Source organism: Elaeis guineensis, chromosome 10, assembly GCF_000442705.2.
Source record: "Elaeis guineensis isolate ETL-2024a chromosome 10, EG11, whole genome shotgun sequence".
Classification (NCBI taxonomy): Eukaryota; Viridiplantae; Streptophyta; class Magnoliopsida; order Arecales; family Arecaceae; genus Elaeis; species Elaeis guineensis.
The window spans coordinates 19413225-19429944 of NC_026002.2; the positions used below are offsets into that span (position 1 = coordinate 19413225).

Consider the following 16720-nt stretch of genomic DNA (forward strand, 5'->3'; position numbering starts at 1 on the left):
TGGATGAATCTTCTGTCATGGTGGCAAAAATCATAAGACACCATCATGGCTTCTTCGCTTGTTTATAGTCGAAATGCTAGATTCAACTGGCTAATACTAGCATGTGCTGCAAAAAGTTCCACTGCTGAGTCTGCAGTAGGAGCAGCACGCAACCTGTCTCTGCTCCATCTCAACCTCTGCTAAATGGAGTTATGATTTAAATTATTCATGGATCCACTGTACGATCAAATATTTCCATCTAGTCTTTCATGGATGAGTCACTCTGCTGCGCAAATTTATTAGGTTTCATAGACGTGCATATGTAAAATAAATGTTGATGCATACCTAGTAGCTACCATGATACCAACCAGGTGCTAACAAGGTTATCATGGCCTCTATTGTCCTTTATTTCTTCTTATAACCTGCTTATTCATATGTATATGTTTGTCGCTCTTATGTGTGTGTGTGTGTATTAGTGATTGTGATCCCCTTGTTATCCAAAACAAACCACTCTCATGACCCTATTTATGCCTCTTCTTATAATTAATTGTACGCAGTAGCTGCTTGCACGTGTTTTTGAATGAGATTGTTTTTCCAATTGAAAGGACTCTTGTTCTGCAGAAAGGAATTCTGTGCCGCGTTAGAAATAGAAATGATGAGAATTTAATTAAAAGAAAAATAGCAAAAGAAATGAACTTCCTGACTTACCCTTGACAGCCTATCTTTGAAGAAATTATTAGTGAGAATTGTTCTACTACATGTATTTTGTTATATCATTCAATAAAAAATCATCATATTATTTATTATTACAAAATGATTCACTGTTATTCAAATTTGATTTAAAATTTTAAATAAAAAAAAGATTCACTTTAATCATCAACTAACAGTTTTTGCTGGTTTGAACGAAAAAGGTCATCTGTTTTTTTTTGGATGATGCGATAATTTTTTATTAGATGATCTGAGATATACGTAGAAATAAAAATATTTAAATCAATAATTTTTCTTATATTAGAGTCTGCATTTAATAACTTGGAAACAGGGATGAACCAAGAATTTTGAGCTGCAGCAGGATAGGAGGAAATCCTCATCTGATTGGGATATTTGTCACAGGTTAGGCATGGGTGGGACAGAGAAGCAGTTTAAAGAAATAAACATGCTATGGGGTCCAAAGTTTTGGACATATCACGTGATCACCGCTGGCTATGTTTCCAAATCCTTGAAAACTTTTCTTAATCCTATCTTTATTCATCCACTAAATGTCCTTCCCGAAGCTTTTCTTAACTCTCCCCTTTGTAGGATTTTTTTTTTTTTTTTTTTCTCGCTCCTGTTTTTTTCCTTTTTTTTTTCGAGACCCAGTCCACCCGATGTCTGCAACCCACCGATCCAAACCAGAGACTAGCCGTCGGGCAGATTGAGACAAAGCTTGTGGGACCAGTTCTCCACTGCTTCAAAGCAAAATCTGACACCACTCGAAATTGACCCACCGCCCGCTTCCGTAAGTGGCAAGGGATGATATACCATCCATGCCCGGTGGCCACCTTGTCGGAAGTTAATTCTGAGATTTTGTTTTATGAACCGGCTCTAAATCTTGGGCATCTAACTTAACAGTACGCCAACTCTGATTCAATCCTCTGTTGTCACATATGTCCTTCAAGCTACTCGAGTTGACACATGGATGGAATCCATTGAAGGTCAGACTATTATTCTTTTTTGCTTTTGTGGCTCATAAATCGTGGGAAAGAGCTTTGGCAGGTCAGTTGTGTGCACAGCTGACCAAAGTTGCCCAAGTCTACCAGGCTAAGATGAGCTAATAACTCAAACACTGAATGATCGTGTGTATTGCTCTCGTTCCTGCTAGTCTTTGGTGTACTAAGATGAGGTTTTTGTGTGCACATAAACGGCTCTCTCTTAAGCATTGCTTCAAATTTTCTACCATATAATTTTAGCTATCCAACTAAACAATGATTGGTTGCAATACATGGCCGGCTCCACTTTCCATCTTAGCACAATCTTAGTGTCATCCCTTTGTTCTTTCCGAACCAAATAGGCAAAGAACACTCGTTCCTTAATTAATGAAGAACAGTAAGGATGGTTACAACTTGTCAGTGCAATGTGATATAGCACCACAGATCCCCCTAGGTATTAGTCACACAACAACAACTTATTATATTCTCTGGGAGCACTGGAGCTAGCCGGTCATATATGATGCTGGTCTTGGCATCTCACCCAGACCAAGTAACCAATAATTACAGAATAAACAAACAAAAGTATAATTAAGGATAAGACTGTGCGACCTAAAAGCACCAACAAATCATTGAAGCACCGTGCGGTCGCATCAAACTTTGCGACTTCGAGGGCCTTATTTTGAGAAAAAAAATAACAAATCACTGGTGAAGTGATTTGGACATTTATCTCTCTAAAACTTGATTTAGTAATAACTTGATTTAACCCCGAATACTGCTCTTGAATCGATGAAGAATGCAAGAAAGGATCGAACAGATTTTCGCAACCGAGTGTCACCTAATATTAATCACCTACGAACTATCACGGACTCCTAAAAAAACCATGATCCTGATGTTCTGAGAATATATAAAAGAGCAAAAGAAATATTTCCATGTGATGATGAGAGAGAAAGGCGGATACATAACAACCAAACCTCTTCGTTTATTCGTTCACACGAAAACAAAAGCGCAGAACTTCCAATCTTTCACAGCCTGTGAGAAAGATTTAGAAGCATAGGAAGAGGGCTAATCACAGATTAAGTTTCACGTTAAGCCAAAAAACCAAGAAGAGCAAACCAGCAGTACAAACCAGAGGGTTTTGAAACATGCTCCTAAGATCCAATATCAGTCCTCAGACACAAAAGCGATATAAACAAAGGAGAGGAGAAAGTGGGAGGGAATTTGTTAAAGAAGAGAAAGGAAAGTTGCTCTCCTAAGCGGTCTCGAGGGGTTTGGAAATAACCGAGTTGGTGGTGGACTTGTGATCACCTGAAGACACGGACTGGGAGCGGCGCATCCAGTTTGAAGAGAGGGAGCGGTGGAACCGGCAGCGGAACGAGCCCTCATGCGTCGTCGGAGAGCAGAGGCATTGACCGCCGCCGCCCCTCGGCGAAGGCAGGGACTTGGTGTCGATTTCCCTCTTGTTTCCTTCGATCTTCTCGGTACCGCTGGAAGCCATCTCTCTCGGTCCCGGAGCCGGTGGGTGTGGTGCAGGCTGTAGAATTCTCCTTTCTCCTTGTTGCCGTCTTTCTGGGTCCCTTTATGGAATGGTGTTTTAGATTGGATTCGTCTGTTGATAATTCCTAACCATTTTATTTTCTAAAACACTAGCCGTCGACATCTTTGGAATCTAACGTTGCCCCATCCTTTTCTTATTTTTTCCATTATTTATTTATTTGTTTATTTATCGGTACTTATCCCTTTTTTTGGTAGGAATCTATAAGAATTAAAATAAAAAAGATATTTATTTTGGCTGGCAACTTGATAATCCACTCTAATTCCTCTATAACACTTGGCAAGCATATTAATTAAGTATCTGAAAAATAATATTACTTTATTCATTTCTGAAACAATTCTATTAAATGGATTTTCTTAACACTTGAAAACGTATTTCCCATATTTATAGGCTTTTCAAGCCTCGTGTAACTTGCTCTATTATTATGAAAAATATTTTGAAAAAATAGGAATGCAATATTTAGAAAACTTAGGTTAGGACTTCTTCCCCAAACATTTTTATTCATATTATTACTGAATATATGAATTTATGCAAATTAATCATATGTATTCTCATATGTATATATGGAGCTTATGTATATATATGCTGGGTTTTCATTGAGCAATAATACCCAGATAGACACGTCTACAAATTAATAGTCCTCTCATATTCTACAACTACATCTTTAGTCATTAATTTTACTTGAGTACATTAATGTTGATTTGGCTTGAAATTTTGGCTCCTGGGTAGGGAAAAAGGATGTATGCGTAAATTCACCTACATATGGTTGATTTCCTGAATGAGTTTGCCGACTTTATCTTGAAACGAAATGCTTGATTGTTGCTAATATAGCATTTACTATCAAGATTTTCTGGACCCAATTACTTACATTTTTGCTTCTTCAGAATGAACAACTCATAATTGATGGTTTTAAGGGGTTCCATACGAGGATCTAGAAAATTTATTCAGATGTTGACACAGCATTAATATGTGGCCTTGCCGCACAAGTGGACCCACGCATACGCATCAGAGTAGAGGATAACATTAAAAAATAAAAAGGTTAAAATTATTAGAGGATGCCAAAGAGAATGGTAGTTCGTGATTTTGCTTGAGATTGCATCCAGGTGTCCCAAACTTGCCCCATACGGATCTTCTATGGTGTGCGTCAGCACTGCAGGATGTGGTATACCTGTGGATGGCATCCATCACAGAATGGATAACCACCAACGAGCACCATTGATGTGTGGCGTCCATCACAAGATGGACCACCACCAACGACGAGTGTACCGTGCATTGCACGGCCTGCAGCCATGCGCGGCCGTCCGTATTGTGATGGACGCTATCCATGGGCGCACTGCACCTGCTGCAGTTGGATTGATTTTTCCCACCACAGGATTTTTTAGATGCTCGAGAACGGGACAAGCGTCCAGCAGAAGGGATCCTCCCTCAGTTGGGCCCATGGCCTGGCCTGGTCTCCATCCGCTCCCTTCGACCAAAGTGGCAAATGCGTGTGAATGCGTGGATGGAGATGAGATCTCTAAATTTCTGATCTCCTCCTCCTCTTGTTCGTAACGGCCGTGGCAATTATGAACCCGGGAGTCGCCTTCCAGAAGTCGTCATCCGATTCCCACTACTCCCCACGCTTCCTTTCTTCCACCTTTGCTTGCTTTCTTCCCCCACCCAACCCAACCCACCATAAATATCACTGCATTGGCGGTAACGATATGTGGATCCCATGCATGGACTCTCCTCACCTCCGGTTCAATGGCCGCCTTGCTCCACAAAGACATTCTTCCCGATATATACGTATGTATATCCTTTTCTCTGATCTGTGTTTGTTTGTCGATAGCTGGCAGACCAAGTCAGAAGCTGCTGCTGATTATTATTTAAAGGTTAAGGATAAGCTCAGATGACTCGCTAGGCGGAGGGAGTTGGAGAGGCTTGGATTATAAATTGTTTTTTTCTCCCTTCATTTATTACCACACAAGCACGATTAAATTAGAATCCTGGACGTTCGAATAAAACAAAGGGTGATGCTAATGGAGGTCCCAGGGGTATTTGTTAACGCGTCTAGGTCATCTCAGGTTTGGGTGCGAAGTGTAATAAATGAACTATGAAGAAACCTGTCAATAAATTTCATTTTTATTTGTCATATAATGACTCTGGAATGGTTGTGCAGTTACTTTATGGAAGTATAAAATTTAAAATTTATTAAATTAGGGAGACCTATCATTAAATTTTACTCTCAATGCTGCATTCGTAGAATGGTTCCGATCACTGGGTGAAAGCATGAAATATAGGTCTTCTTATTAATAATAAAATACAAAAAAATCTCATCAAATTTTATTTTTCATGCTTCTTATAATAACCATGTAATGATTCCATGATCAATGTTATAACGTAGGAAGGAGGACATCATTAGTCCTGCAATAGGGATCCTAACTTATATAGAAACAGACCATCTATTCTAATTGAAGTATTTTTTGGATCGAAATTTGTAAAAACAAAATCGTGAAACTCAATTGACTAAAGCGAACAATATATCACATACCATGAGCCCTTGGTCATAACAGTGAGACCTAAGATAGAGGATCACTCTTACACTATAGGATAGAGAAGACAATACCTCATATACCGAGCAATGAGCCTTTAACACAATAGTTACTATACCAAAACTTGAAAATTGGATAATATTATAATAAACGTATTTTGAAATAATTTATATTGTGAGCCCGAAATGAATTTGTGATCACAATGGAGAAAGACATTGAGGGTCTATTTGGATGGTTGGATTTAAAATTTCATAGAATTCATAGATTGAGTCAATACAACCATCAAAACATATTAAATTATAGACTAAGCTATAACTATCCAAGGCTATTTTTCATGTGGATCATCCTAAATCTCATAGTCTACAGCTATCTTTTATCTAAGATTTTTTTCTTTCTATGAGATTTAGATTGGTCCACATGAAAGATAGTCTCGAATAGTTGCAGTCGTAGACTTAATCTAGCCTATAATTCAATACTTTTGATGATTGATCCATAAATCTTATAAGATTTTGGGCTCAAGCAAATAAATAAGTCCCAAGCCTGATTTCACGTAATAAATGATCCACAAATTGCTGTTTTACTATTGTCATTTTTGTATTTTACTTAATGTTGCTAGCATATCTTTTGCAATCATTATATAAAAACACAAATCTAACACCGTCATAATCAATAAACCATAGAGGGACCTGCTAACCAATTTTATTTTTCTTTTTTCATATGGTGACTATAGAATGATTCCATGAATAAAATTTCTGTCCTAAATCAAATCATGTCCTTCAAACTTAAACAACATCTAATTTAGCGTCCAAAGGACTTGCTATATGAATAAACACCTAGTTTCCTCATGGAATCCTAAATTACTACTCGTCTACTCTTACGCGCTTAAAGTCGGCTGTGCTTGGCGACTTCATCTTTGATGGAATATTTTAAAAGAAAAATTTAATATGAACCAACACCTAGAAATGTCTGGATAGGATAAAACAGAAGATTAGACAGAGTTTGGGGCCCTACAATAGAACTTGGGATCATAGCTGTTGGGTATAAAATACCCATAGCCGAAATCCTCAGCAGAACAGCTTCGCCCGGACTCCTACGGGAGCCGAGCTCCGCCATCGACAGCAGAACGGCTTCGCCCGGGCTCCTACGGGAGCCGGGCTCCGTCATCGACAGCAGAACGGCTCCGCCTGGACTCCTACGGGAGCCGGGCTCCATCATCGACAGCAGGACGGCTCCGTCCGGATCCCTACGGGAGCCAGGTTCCACCCGGACTCCTACGGGAGCCAAGCTCCGACCTTAGTCTCCGACCTCAGTATCAGCTGCTGGAGCCCGACTCCATCCACGACCTCGACCGAAAGGGGGACTCCTCCCGGACTCCTACAAAGGCCGAACTCTGACCACTGTCGAGCCTCGATCAACAGATCCGCTTCCCTTGGCAGATCACGATAACAACCATGATCCTGTTCCACTTCCTGTAGCGGATTTCGTGCGGCTCCATCACCCCCCGCGGCGGACCCATTACTCTCTGACAGGCTGTGTCAACAGCTATGATGCTGCTTCGCTCCCTGCGGCAGGTGCTGCACGATCCCACTACTCGCTGACAACTAGCGGCAACGGACGCCGCTCCACTACCTGCAACAGGCCCTACGTGGCGGGCTATGACGATGGCCACGTGTCTGCTCCACTATCTTTCGCAATCAATTCCCCTGACCATGGGCGGCCCACTACCAGGCGGTTACAAACGTCGCCATCAATCCGTTGCCTCCTCCGCCTATAAAAGGGGGATCCAGATACGTTATTCTTTAAGCTCATTCTTCTTTATCTCAAAACTCTGCTAAATTCTCCGTTCGAGCACTCCATTCTTGTTGAGGCAGAGAACTGACTTGAGCGTCGGAGGGTCTTGCCGGAGCAACTCCACCTCCGGTTTAGACTTCCCTTGCAGGTCCCGGCGGCGACCGCGGCTTCCCCGACTCCAGCTTCTCCGACGCAAGCGGATTTTTGCACCAACAATAGCCTAGTCAAATCTAGTTGCTTCACTGTTTCATGCCCAAACCTATTCCAGATTAAATAAGAATAACAATTTTCACAAATTGGAACCTAATCACAATTAAAATGAGGTTAGCAGTTTTTAAGCTAACCGTGGAGCCTGTAATATATGGACTGGGCTGGACGGGTTTGCTTTATTCTGAGACACATGTACAAATCTAATTTTATGAACGGGCGGCCCATAGAAACATCATGGACGGCCTGATTGACAGTATCTGTGCACTCGGGCGTCATCAAATGTCGCACGACATCAAAAGCTAGAGCGTCAAGAAACCCTAACCCCAGGCGGTCAGGCCTCAATCTCTCTCTTCAAGTCTCACGTTTTGCCCGGACTCCTTCTCGCCACCTCTGAGAATTCTCCATTGGAAATTTTTTTTTTTCTTCTCTCTCTTTTTCCTTGGTTTTTGATCGAAGAAGAGGATGGCTTCTAGAGTTTTCTCGTCGATTTCTCGGAGCACCATAGCCTACCGATTGATCCTGGCTTCCTCTCGGCAGGAGTCGCTCCGGAATCTTTTCACTGGCTTCCATTCTCTGAGTGAATTGCCCACGATTTCTTCCGTCAAGGTGAGATTTTTCTGACTTTTTGGGGTTTTTCTTTTTATTTCCAGTCTCTGGACGGACAAAAAATTGATCTCGTGGTGTCCTTTTCTATGGGTATCAATTTTATGTTAATTGCTGGCTTTCGGATTTAACGGTTCCAGCAAGGGGATGCGTATGAATGTGTTTTAGATGTTTCTTATATAGCTTAGATTGGTTTTTACCGGATATTATCTTTTTGTCCTATTAGGGTTTAGGGTTCTGTTTTCTGGGCCTCCAATTTCTCTGTTAACTTTTTTTCCCTTTGTCCTGGACCTTTTATGTTTTCTTGATATAATTTTAGATTCCTGTTTGATAGTTATGCCTATGTAAACGGAGGGAGGAAAATAGTTTTATGCAAAGCTTTTTATTTAAACGTCTAAATGCACATATTTAGTAACTTTGACAAACAATTAAGGTGACACGGTCTCATGCTATACCTTTTCTTTGGTTTTGTTGTTCGTTAGGCATTGTTTGCGTCATAGCTTTTATCTGAAGCTCATAGATCACGATGTAATGACAACAACTTGGGATTTGCATATAACTCACCTGGTTCTGCTATGGAATAATCTTGTCGGTGCTAAGAGGACAACATATGAAGTGATTTGTGTATGGGGTATGCAAAGAGAAGCTATGGCTTTTTATCCAAATAAAAATAAAGCAAGAGTTAGTGGCTCTACAAGTGGTAGGTTTGAGAGCTCATAGCATTTTGCAGAGATATGGGAAATTGTATCTATTGTCAGTGTTAACATTTCACAGATATATAGATTTTGACTTTCATACATAGTTACAATTGATTTAAAGATCAATGCCACATGTTTTCGAAGATGACAAAGATAATTTACTTGAAGCTGGTCTTACCTAAGTCATAAACATGAACAATGAGTAAAACATAAGCAGTAGCTGTCCATCCACCCCGCAAAAGAAAAGTTCATGACACTATGCATTGCATTTCCACACTTTATGGATTAGTAACATATAAGGTCCTCCAGTACCAAGGCTAAAATTCTACTTTGATAGGAATTTGTAGTCAACACTGTTCAAAAGGCTTCTAATACTTCTAAGGGACACTTCTCGCCAGTTGCCACTACACCACAGATATCTCCCATGTAAACTAGATGCTATGATGAAAACTTGCACATTCTATGGTATTTAATGAATTTTATCATGACAATGTAATTGCTAAACATGACTCTTTGAAGTGGTTGGATTATATCTTAGCTGTATGCCATTGCAGTATGCTAGTCAAAATCTTTGTTAGGGCTATTATATTGAAATTTCATGGTAATAGTTGTTGTCATATTGCTCATTGTTTTTATTTGATATTTTGGAATTGCATTATTACTACTGCGACATCCTAAAGCATCTTTTCTTTTCTCCCCCTCCCCCTCCTATGCCAGGATGCTCCCTGCCGGTTGAGTCAAATTTTGAGACATGCAGCTCTCACGGATTCTATGTTTCAAAGATTTGGCTTTGCATCCTCGGCATCTCCACAACCCACTAAGGAGGGAAACCAGTCTGTGGACCACGGTAATGCTTCGCAGAATACATCAGAAATTGGAGCTAATACTGCATCTACTGAGGCTACTGATGATTCTACTGCTCAAGAACCAACACAAGATGCAGGTCCTATTTCTGAAAACAATGATTCAAAGACCAAGTCTAATAAAAAGAGGAGGAAGAGTATTAAACGAACTGCCTTTTCTGATTCAGATGCAGAGCCTGAACTATCTTATGATGACTTGGTAAAGCTAGTTGCTGAGAGAGAAGAGTTACTGAAGTTAAAACAAAAGGAAATCGAGAAAATGCAGGATAAGGTCTTACGCAGCTATGCTGAAATGGAGAATGTTATAGACAGAACAAAACGTGAGGCAGAAAACTCAAAAAAATTTTCAATACAAGTATAATCTTTGTTCTTTACCCTTTCCAATACAAATACTCCCAATATGTTTATTTTTCCTTTATAAGGGATTTGTATCTGTTAAATATGTTTCTTACTATATCCTGCATTTCAAAAAATATTTCATATAGAACTTTGCCAAGAGCTTACTGGATGTTGCTGACAATCTGGGAAGGGCTTCATCTGTTGTCAAGGAAAGCTTCTCAAAGATCGACACATCCAAAGACTCTGCTGGAGCCATCCCTCTCTTGAAAACTCTACTCGAGGGTGTTGAGATGACTGAGAAACAACTTTCTGAGGTAATGTTCTGCCATATTTGTTTACTTATATAGGAATTGCTGATCAGATTTAGTAAATCACTATTTAGAGCAGAAGCTTCTAGTACTTTTTACTTTTCCTTCAGTAATCACCATGCATTTTCACTTTTTGGGGCAATCATATTTTATTTTTCTGTGGAAATCATGAAAATATTCATCTTTTGGTCTCTAATTGCTAGAGAGTTTTCTTACGTACCGATCAGCATTTATGACATTATATGCTGTGCCCTCTTCCTTTCTGTAACTATGATGGTAAATATCTGGATGGTTGCTGGCGTTGTTACAACAAGCAAATGAAATTATCTTTTTTTCCCCCCTTTCACTGAATGGATTAATGAAATTAAAAGTTGCAGCATGGACCAGGTGTGAAGGTGTTTGATGTTGGTTTCTTTATAATTGTTGTGAATATCTGGAAAGGGCCTTGAGATCCTTTGGCATATCATTATTTTTATTTTTTTTTTTTGTGTAATAGAAGGGTCAAGATGGGGGTTCAAGATCCCAATCAGGATATTGGATTAGAGATTGTCTAGGCTTGGTATGTAGAATTTAACAACTTGCTGTACAAGTAATTATTTATGTAGAATATAATATTGAAATGCTATTTCCATGTTTCCAACCTATGACACCCAAATCATAATGTAGCAATCATATATTTCATCTAGGTCTGCTCTCACAAATTTCTCTTTATTAAGCTGTCAAAAGCAATGTTTAGAGATCCTGTAGATCCGCATGACCGGTCATGCATGTCCTATACTGGGTTGGGTCACCCAAAAAAAGTATTCTTGAAATCTCAATCAACTTGGCTCATGCAGTAGAACCGTTCAACCCTGAACAAGCCAAACCACCTTTCCACCTACTCGGGTTGAGCCAAATTTTTTTAAAAAAAATGAATAAAGAAGTGGGAAGGGCTTTGGTTTAGATTTTTTTTTTTTTTTAAATTATTCCATAGTGTATATTAGTTCCTCCAAATCGTGGAGGTTACCATGGTTATGGTGGATCGTCAAATGGGCAGGGTCACTGGTGGAGTTGGAGGATGGGTGATCAAGCAAGAAGGGTCCTGGTTGGATCTGGGTGGTGTCGAATCTTGTGGCAACAGAGTCTAGGTGGCTGAATCTTGCAAGGTCAAAAGCATGAAGGCCATTACTTGTAGTCTTGGAGGTAACAAAGCCTAATATCTTCATCTTTGAGATGAAGTGCCTTAGATCCTGCAATTTTCCATCTCCGTCTTCTGATTTAGCAGTAGTGGCAATGAGACCATGATAGATTAGATACATGCCTCAATGGTGGATCGGTGGAAGCAAGAGCGAGGGAGGGGGTTTGGTAGAGGAGGTTGAGGCAATTGGGGTGACAACAAGAGCGGAACATTTTTTTTTTTAAGGGGGGGGGAGGGGGGAGGTGGTATGTGGGGTGATTCAATTGTAGATGCTTTGAGAAGTGGAGAAAGAAAATATGGTGTGTGGGGTGGTGGGTTTCCCTTTGTTTAATTGAAGTGGCTGACCTGCGGTCAAATCGGAACCTGTGACCTGGCCAACCGGCTCTGTTTGAGTTCACCGGGTTTAGAATATTGATCAAAAGTCCCTTAGTATCACATGGGAGTCATCAGGCATCTAGTTTGCCATGCAAAGGGATATGTTGTTAAGATTTCTTTTGACTAAATATTAAAAGAGTATTGCTAACTTAGTTTCCTAAAGAAGACATGCCTTGACCTTTTTTTTCCATGGGTGCCAATTACAAAGATGTCATCTTCTAACTTTATTTCCTTGTCTTTCTTTTACATTTTGGACCTTTCTTTCCTGTATTTGTTTGCCTCAGAACACCCAAGCAAGCTTAACTTTAGCGATAGCACACATTTACATGGTTGCATGTATGTGAATATATATATTGTATAGATATATAGTCATATATAATTTAGATCTTTACATGCATGTATGTGACAAAAAGCCTTCCATTTAATGTCCTGGACCCAAGCTCCAGCCTTGAGTATGATGGTAAGAATGCTAAGCAATCTCTACTGCATGACCTAAGGCAACAATTATATTTGTTTTTTTTTTACTTATATTAAAATTTTATGAACTACAACATTTCTTTGGGGTAGTTTTATTTGTTTGCATTGACTGTACTTGTCTAAAGGCATGTGGAAAAGTTCATTTATTGAATATTAGGAAAACATAATGATAATACAGACAAAACAGTTCAAAAATCTATCAGGTGGTTTTATATGACGTCTGTAATTTGGTCAGTTGCTGGGGGTGCTTGAGCAATAAGCTAGGTCCATCTTCTAGGTTTGCCTGGTCATTTTGGCAAGTTCTACTATCATGTCCAAGTAGATATATAGATGACAAGAGCCAATCTGACATGGCAAGATAGATTGATGGGCGCTTCTAGGAAGCTTAAACCATCTGTCAAGAATGATACCATCCAACAATTTAAGTCTTGGTACTGGGCCTTGTGCCGGTACTTTATCAGTATGTTTCAATATATTCTTATATTGATGCATGGTAAACCATAGGAGTTGGCATGGCAAATAGTACCGTGCATCATTATGATGGGGACATACCAAGTCCCTGTACAAATATTACAATCATATCAGGTCGGTATGGTATGCTTGGTACTAGTTGGTACAGTTTGGTATGTAAAATGCTGGTCATTTATTACTCTAGGGATGGGATTGAATGTAATGCTGTAGGGACTGCATGCTTCTAAGAATTGAATTTTTAACATCTAGGTATTTTGGATGGAAAGATGCCATATCCCTGTCAATTGAAGTATTAAGAGCATCTCATTGTTATATTAGTATAAAAAAATTATCTGAGATTTATTGTTTTATAGTAAATTGTTGGGTTCTGCTTTGGTTACTTGTACGGAAAGTGGGAGGACACTGTTCAAAGATGAATTTTGAGGTCTGGCTCAGTTTTAATTTACAATGTGGATATTTTAAGCTAATTTCATTTGGACCAGCTAATATATGTTTCTGATGTTGGAGTTTTTCCTTTCAGAAGAAAGATCATACATTATGTGCCTTCCTCTCGTTTCAAGTTGTCATATTTTATCATTATTCTTATGCATTTCTATATGATTGTGCTTAATAAATTTTTTTTCATAAGTGATAGAAAGTCATTTGATGTTGACCCAGATTTGTCAAGTATTCTGTTTTTTTACTAAGTTGTGTGCATTAGATCTTTTTTTTATTGCTTAGTGGCTTATCAATATTCTCTTCTTTCAGGTGTTTAGGAAGTTCGGGGTGGAGAAATATGACCCAATAAATGAGCAATTTGATCCAAACAGGCATCTTGCAGTTTTCCAAGTACCTGATGCTTCAAAACCACCTGGCACTGTTGCTGCTGTTTTGAAGGTATGCATTGTATACATGTACTTTAATTTGAAGCAGCCGACTTGGCAGTATGATTTATATACCAACATAGGTGCATGTGCTGTGTTGTAAAATGAGTGAAATGCACAACATGTGCACTATTAAGCCATTTATACAAGGGTTGATTAAAATATAATATTGATACCTGCGGCTAATCTATGCTGGAGGAGCGTGAGAGTAAACAAGAGATTGACCAAAATCTTGAAGAAGACCAATGTGTGAAAGATGAGCATCATAGTATTAAACATTTGAAGTTTGCCCTTTGTGCTAAAAATTTAGCATGGTGGTCCTACTCATGTTGCTAGAGCCTGCTGAGGTCAGCACTAAATAAATAATACCATTTTCTTTTAATCCCCCCTTTTTGATTATAAGAATATAGATGGCAATACCTGTCACTGTAAATTAAAACCTTATTCATCTATCTAGCTTGCTTTGATCTTTCAATGTTCTGAGTCAGGTTGCTGAGTGTTAACGCTGGTCTAATCTCTGAATTGGGGATTGCACCAACGAGCACACCCCTCTACTTAGCAAATAGTGGTCCTATATTCGAGTCTTGGTGGTGCATTTTCGGGTATTTGAACCTAGGTAGTTACAGTGTGAGTTGGTCTCCCTCCCTTTCTCTCTCTCAAAAAAAAGGCTGACCTTGTTTCCTATTGCAATCATAATATTTGGGGTTGGCTAGTGCTGATATAATTATTAATACAAATGAAATTATCTGCTTGTTTCTCTTAAGCCTTTTTCTCTGGCAGCAGTTATAATTTTCTAATTTTTAATACACATGGAAATGAAGCTTTGTCATAGTTTGGTGTCATAAAAAATGCGCTAAAGCATCAATTTTTGTTATCTACGGTCATTGTAAATAAGACTGGAGTTATAGGTCCAAAATTTTGTTCAAGATGTGGAGGGTAGTAGATGAAGCAGAGTTGTGGCTTTGCCATGCTGCATGATGGCTTGTACACGTGAGGCTCAGGGAAAATACATGTAGGCAATGAGTTAGAAAGACAGGTAACAAGGAGGGTGTGCATGTGCCAAAAAAAAAGAGGGTGTGCAGATTCATCAGATGATTTAGTACAGGCTAGTGTCTTTGAAGCTGATGCATGGCAGACTTATAAAACAAAGTTAGATATCTATAGCAATGGAAGCTTGGGATGGTTGCTGATAGTGGATAAAGTGGTAGAAGCCCATTTTTCATGTTACTTTTATGAGCACAAAAAAAAAAACTAACAAGGTTCATAGGTAGAGGACCTTGGTTTTGTGTGGAATAATTATAAAAGAGGTGGGGTGATTCAGGACAAGTTCAATGGTAGTTTTTAAGGATTTGAAGAAGCTAGAGAAGCCTTTTAAAAAGAATAAAGAACTTAGAAATCAAATTTACCTGTAATCGTGTTCTTGTGTGTTGAGACAAATACTTCAGGGTAATACAGTGGATCTGGGTAATATATGTGGATGATATACAAATTGTGTATTGTATATCACTCTACATGCTAAAAATCGCAAATTGGCACTCTGAGGCGGAATCTGCTGTAACGTGCCATTGTACTGTGTCTTCAATCAGAGGTTGTAACCCAAAATGAAGAGGAGACTATATTCAGCCAGTTTTCTTAGTAAGTGCTGAATTAGAGCTGATGCGTTAACCACTAGAATATGTTAATCTTTGATTTTGCTGTGTTGGTCTTTCTATTATGGCAATTCTTAAGTCTGACAGCAGAATAAAGTACTATAGGCATTAGTCCTTGTTTTTTGATGGTTCCAAGTGCCAAATTGGTATTCCTTTTTTCTGATTGCACCTCCATGTTTAATGGGGAGCCATGAGGATGTTGGTGGTAACTACCATGCAGTTTCTTCTTCAGTGTCTTTGTGCTTATAAGTTCTTTAGGAATTAACTATTTCTCCTCATCTTGGTTCATTTGATTGCTTCAAATAGCACCCTTTCAAGCATGTTCATCATATATTTGATTCGGTTTGAGTTTAGTGAAGTGGTTCATGACCGTCCGTATATTTTGTTTGTGATCACAGGCTGGCTACATGATATATGATCGCGTCCTTCGCCCAGCTGAAGTTGGTGTAACTCGAGCCTTGGACAATGAGACAGATCAAAGTTCCAGTGCATGAGCTGTATTCTGCGCAATTTTCCTGTTATGCGTTATCCGATATTTTGTATAACCTTATAACCAATAGCAAAAACCAAGTCAACTTGTCATAGATCAAGTTCGTGACCTTTTAGGGTAGCCTGGAAATTTGATTGGTGCTTTTGTTTTGAAAAAAGAGAGAGAAGCTGCAGATATTACAATGAGAATTTGGACTAGAAAAGCAGACTCAAGAGATCTGCCGTTTTGTCCGTTGTTTGGAGAGTAATCATCAGATCGTGACGTTGATATTGCAAATGATATTTAGAAGTTATGCAGGGTGAAACAGGCATAACCCCCTTTTTTAATACATTTTTTTTATCATGTTAATATGAAATTTGATTTAGATGAAATGGATGGTGGCTAATCTAGTTATCTCTGTGATACATTTTGACCCTATGACCAGAAAAAATTAGCAAAAAGACAATTTGCAGATCAAGGTGGGGGTGATATGGATACAAATTCTTTTAAATTAAATATGCTAAAATTTATTCTCTCTCCCTATGTGTGGGTGTTTGTGTGTCCCAACGTGTGATGGCGTGCATGTATAAAAATAGGGGGCATTTCTCTATCTGGTGCCCCAAAGTGGATGGTGGAGATTCTTGTTAGGAGCGCTATTTATCAATCCAGAAAGCAATCGA

At 39.1% G+C, this 16720-nt stretch overlaps 1 protein-coding gene across 2 annotated transcripts; it reads left to right on the forward strand.

Annotated features, from left to right (window-relative positions):
• The first annotated feature begins 8021 nt into the window (after nucleotides 1-8021).
• Nucleotides 8022-16387, forward strand: LOC105052824 (grpE protein homolog 2, mitochondrial). Of its 2 annotated transcripts, XM_073244761.1 has the most exons (6): nucleotides 8026-8354; nucleotides 9767-9992; nucleotides 10080-10267; nucleotides 10398-10565; nucleotides 13807-13935; nucleotides 15970-16387. In XM_073244761.1, the coding sequence occupies exons 1-6, from the start codon at nucleotides 8211-8213 to the stop codon at nucleotides 16063-16065; spliced, it is 951 nt and encodes a 316-aa protein (XP_073100862.1). In that variant the 5' UTR covers nucleotides 8026-8210; the 3' UTR covers nucleotides 16066-16387. The 2 variants fall into 2 exon arrangements, with proteins under 2 accessions (XP_010932064.2, XP_073100862.1); XM_010933762.3 differs by having other exon boundaries at nucleotides 8022-8354; nucleotides 9767-10267.
• The last annotated feature ends 333 nt before the right edge of the window (nucleotides 16388-16720 follow it).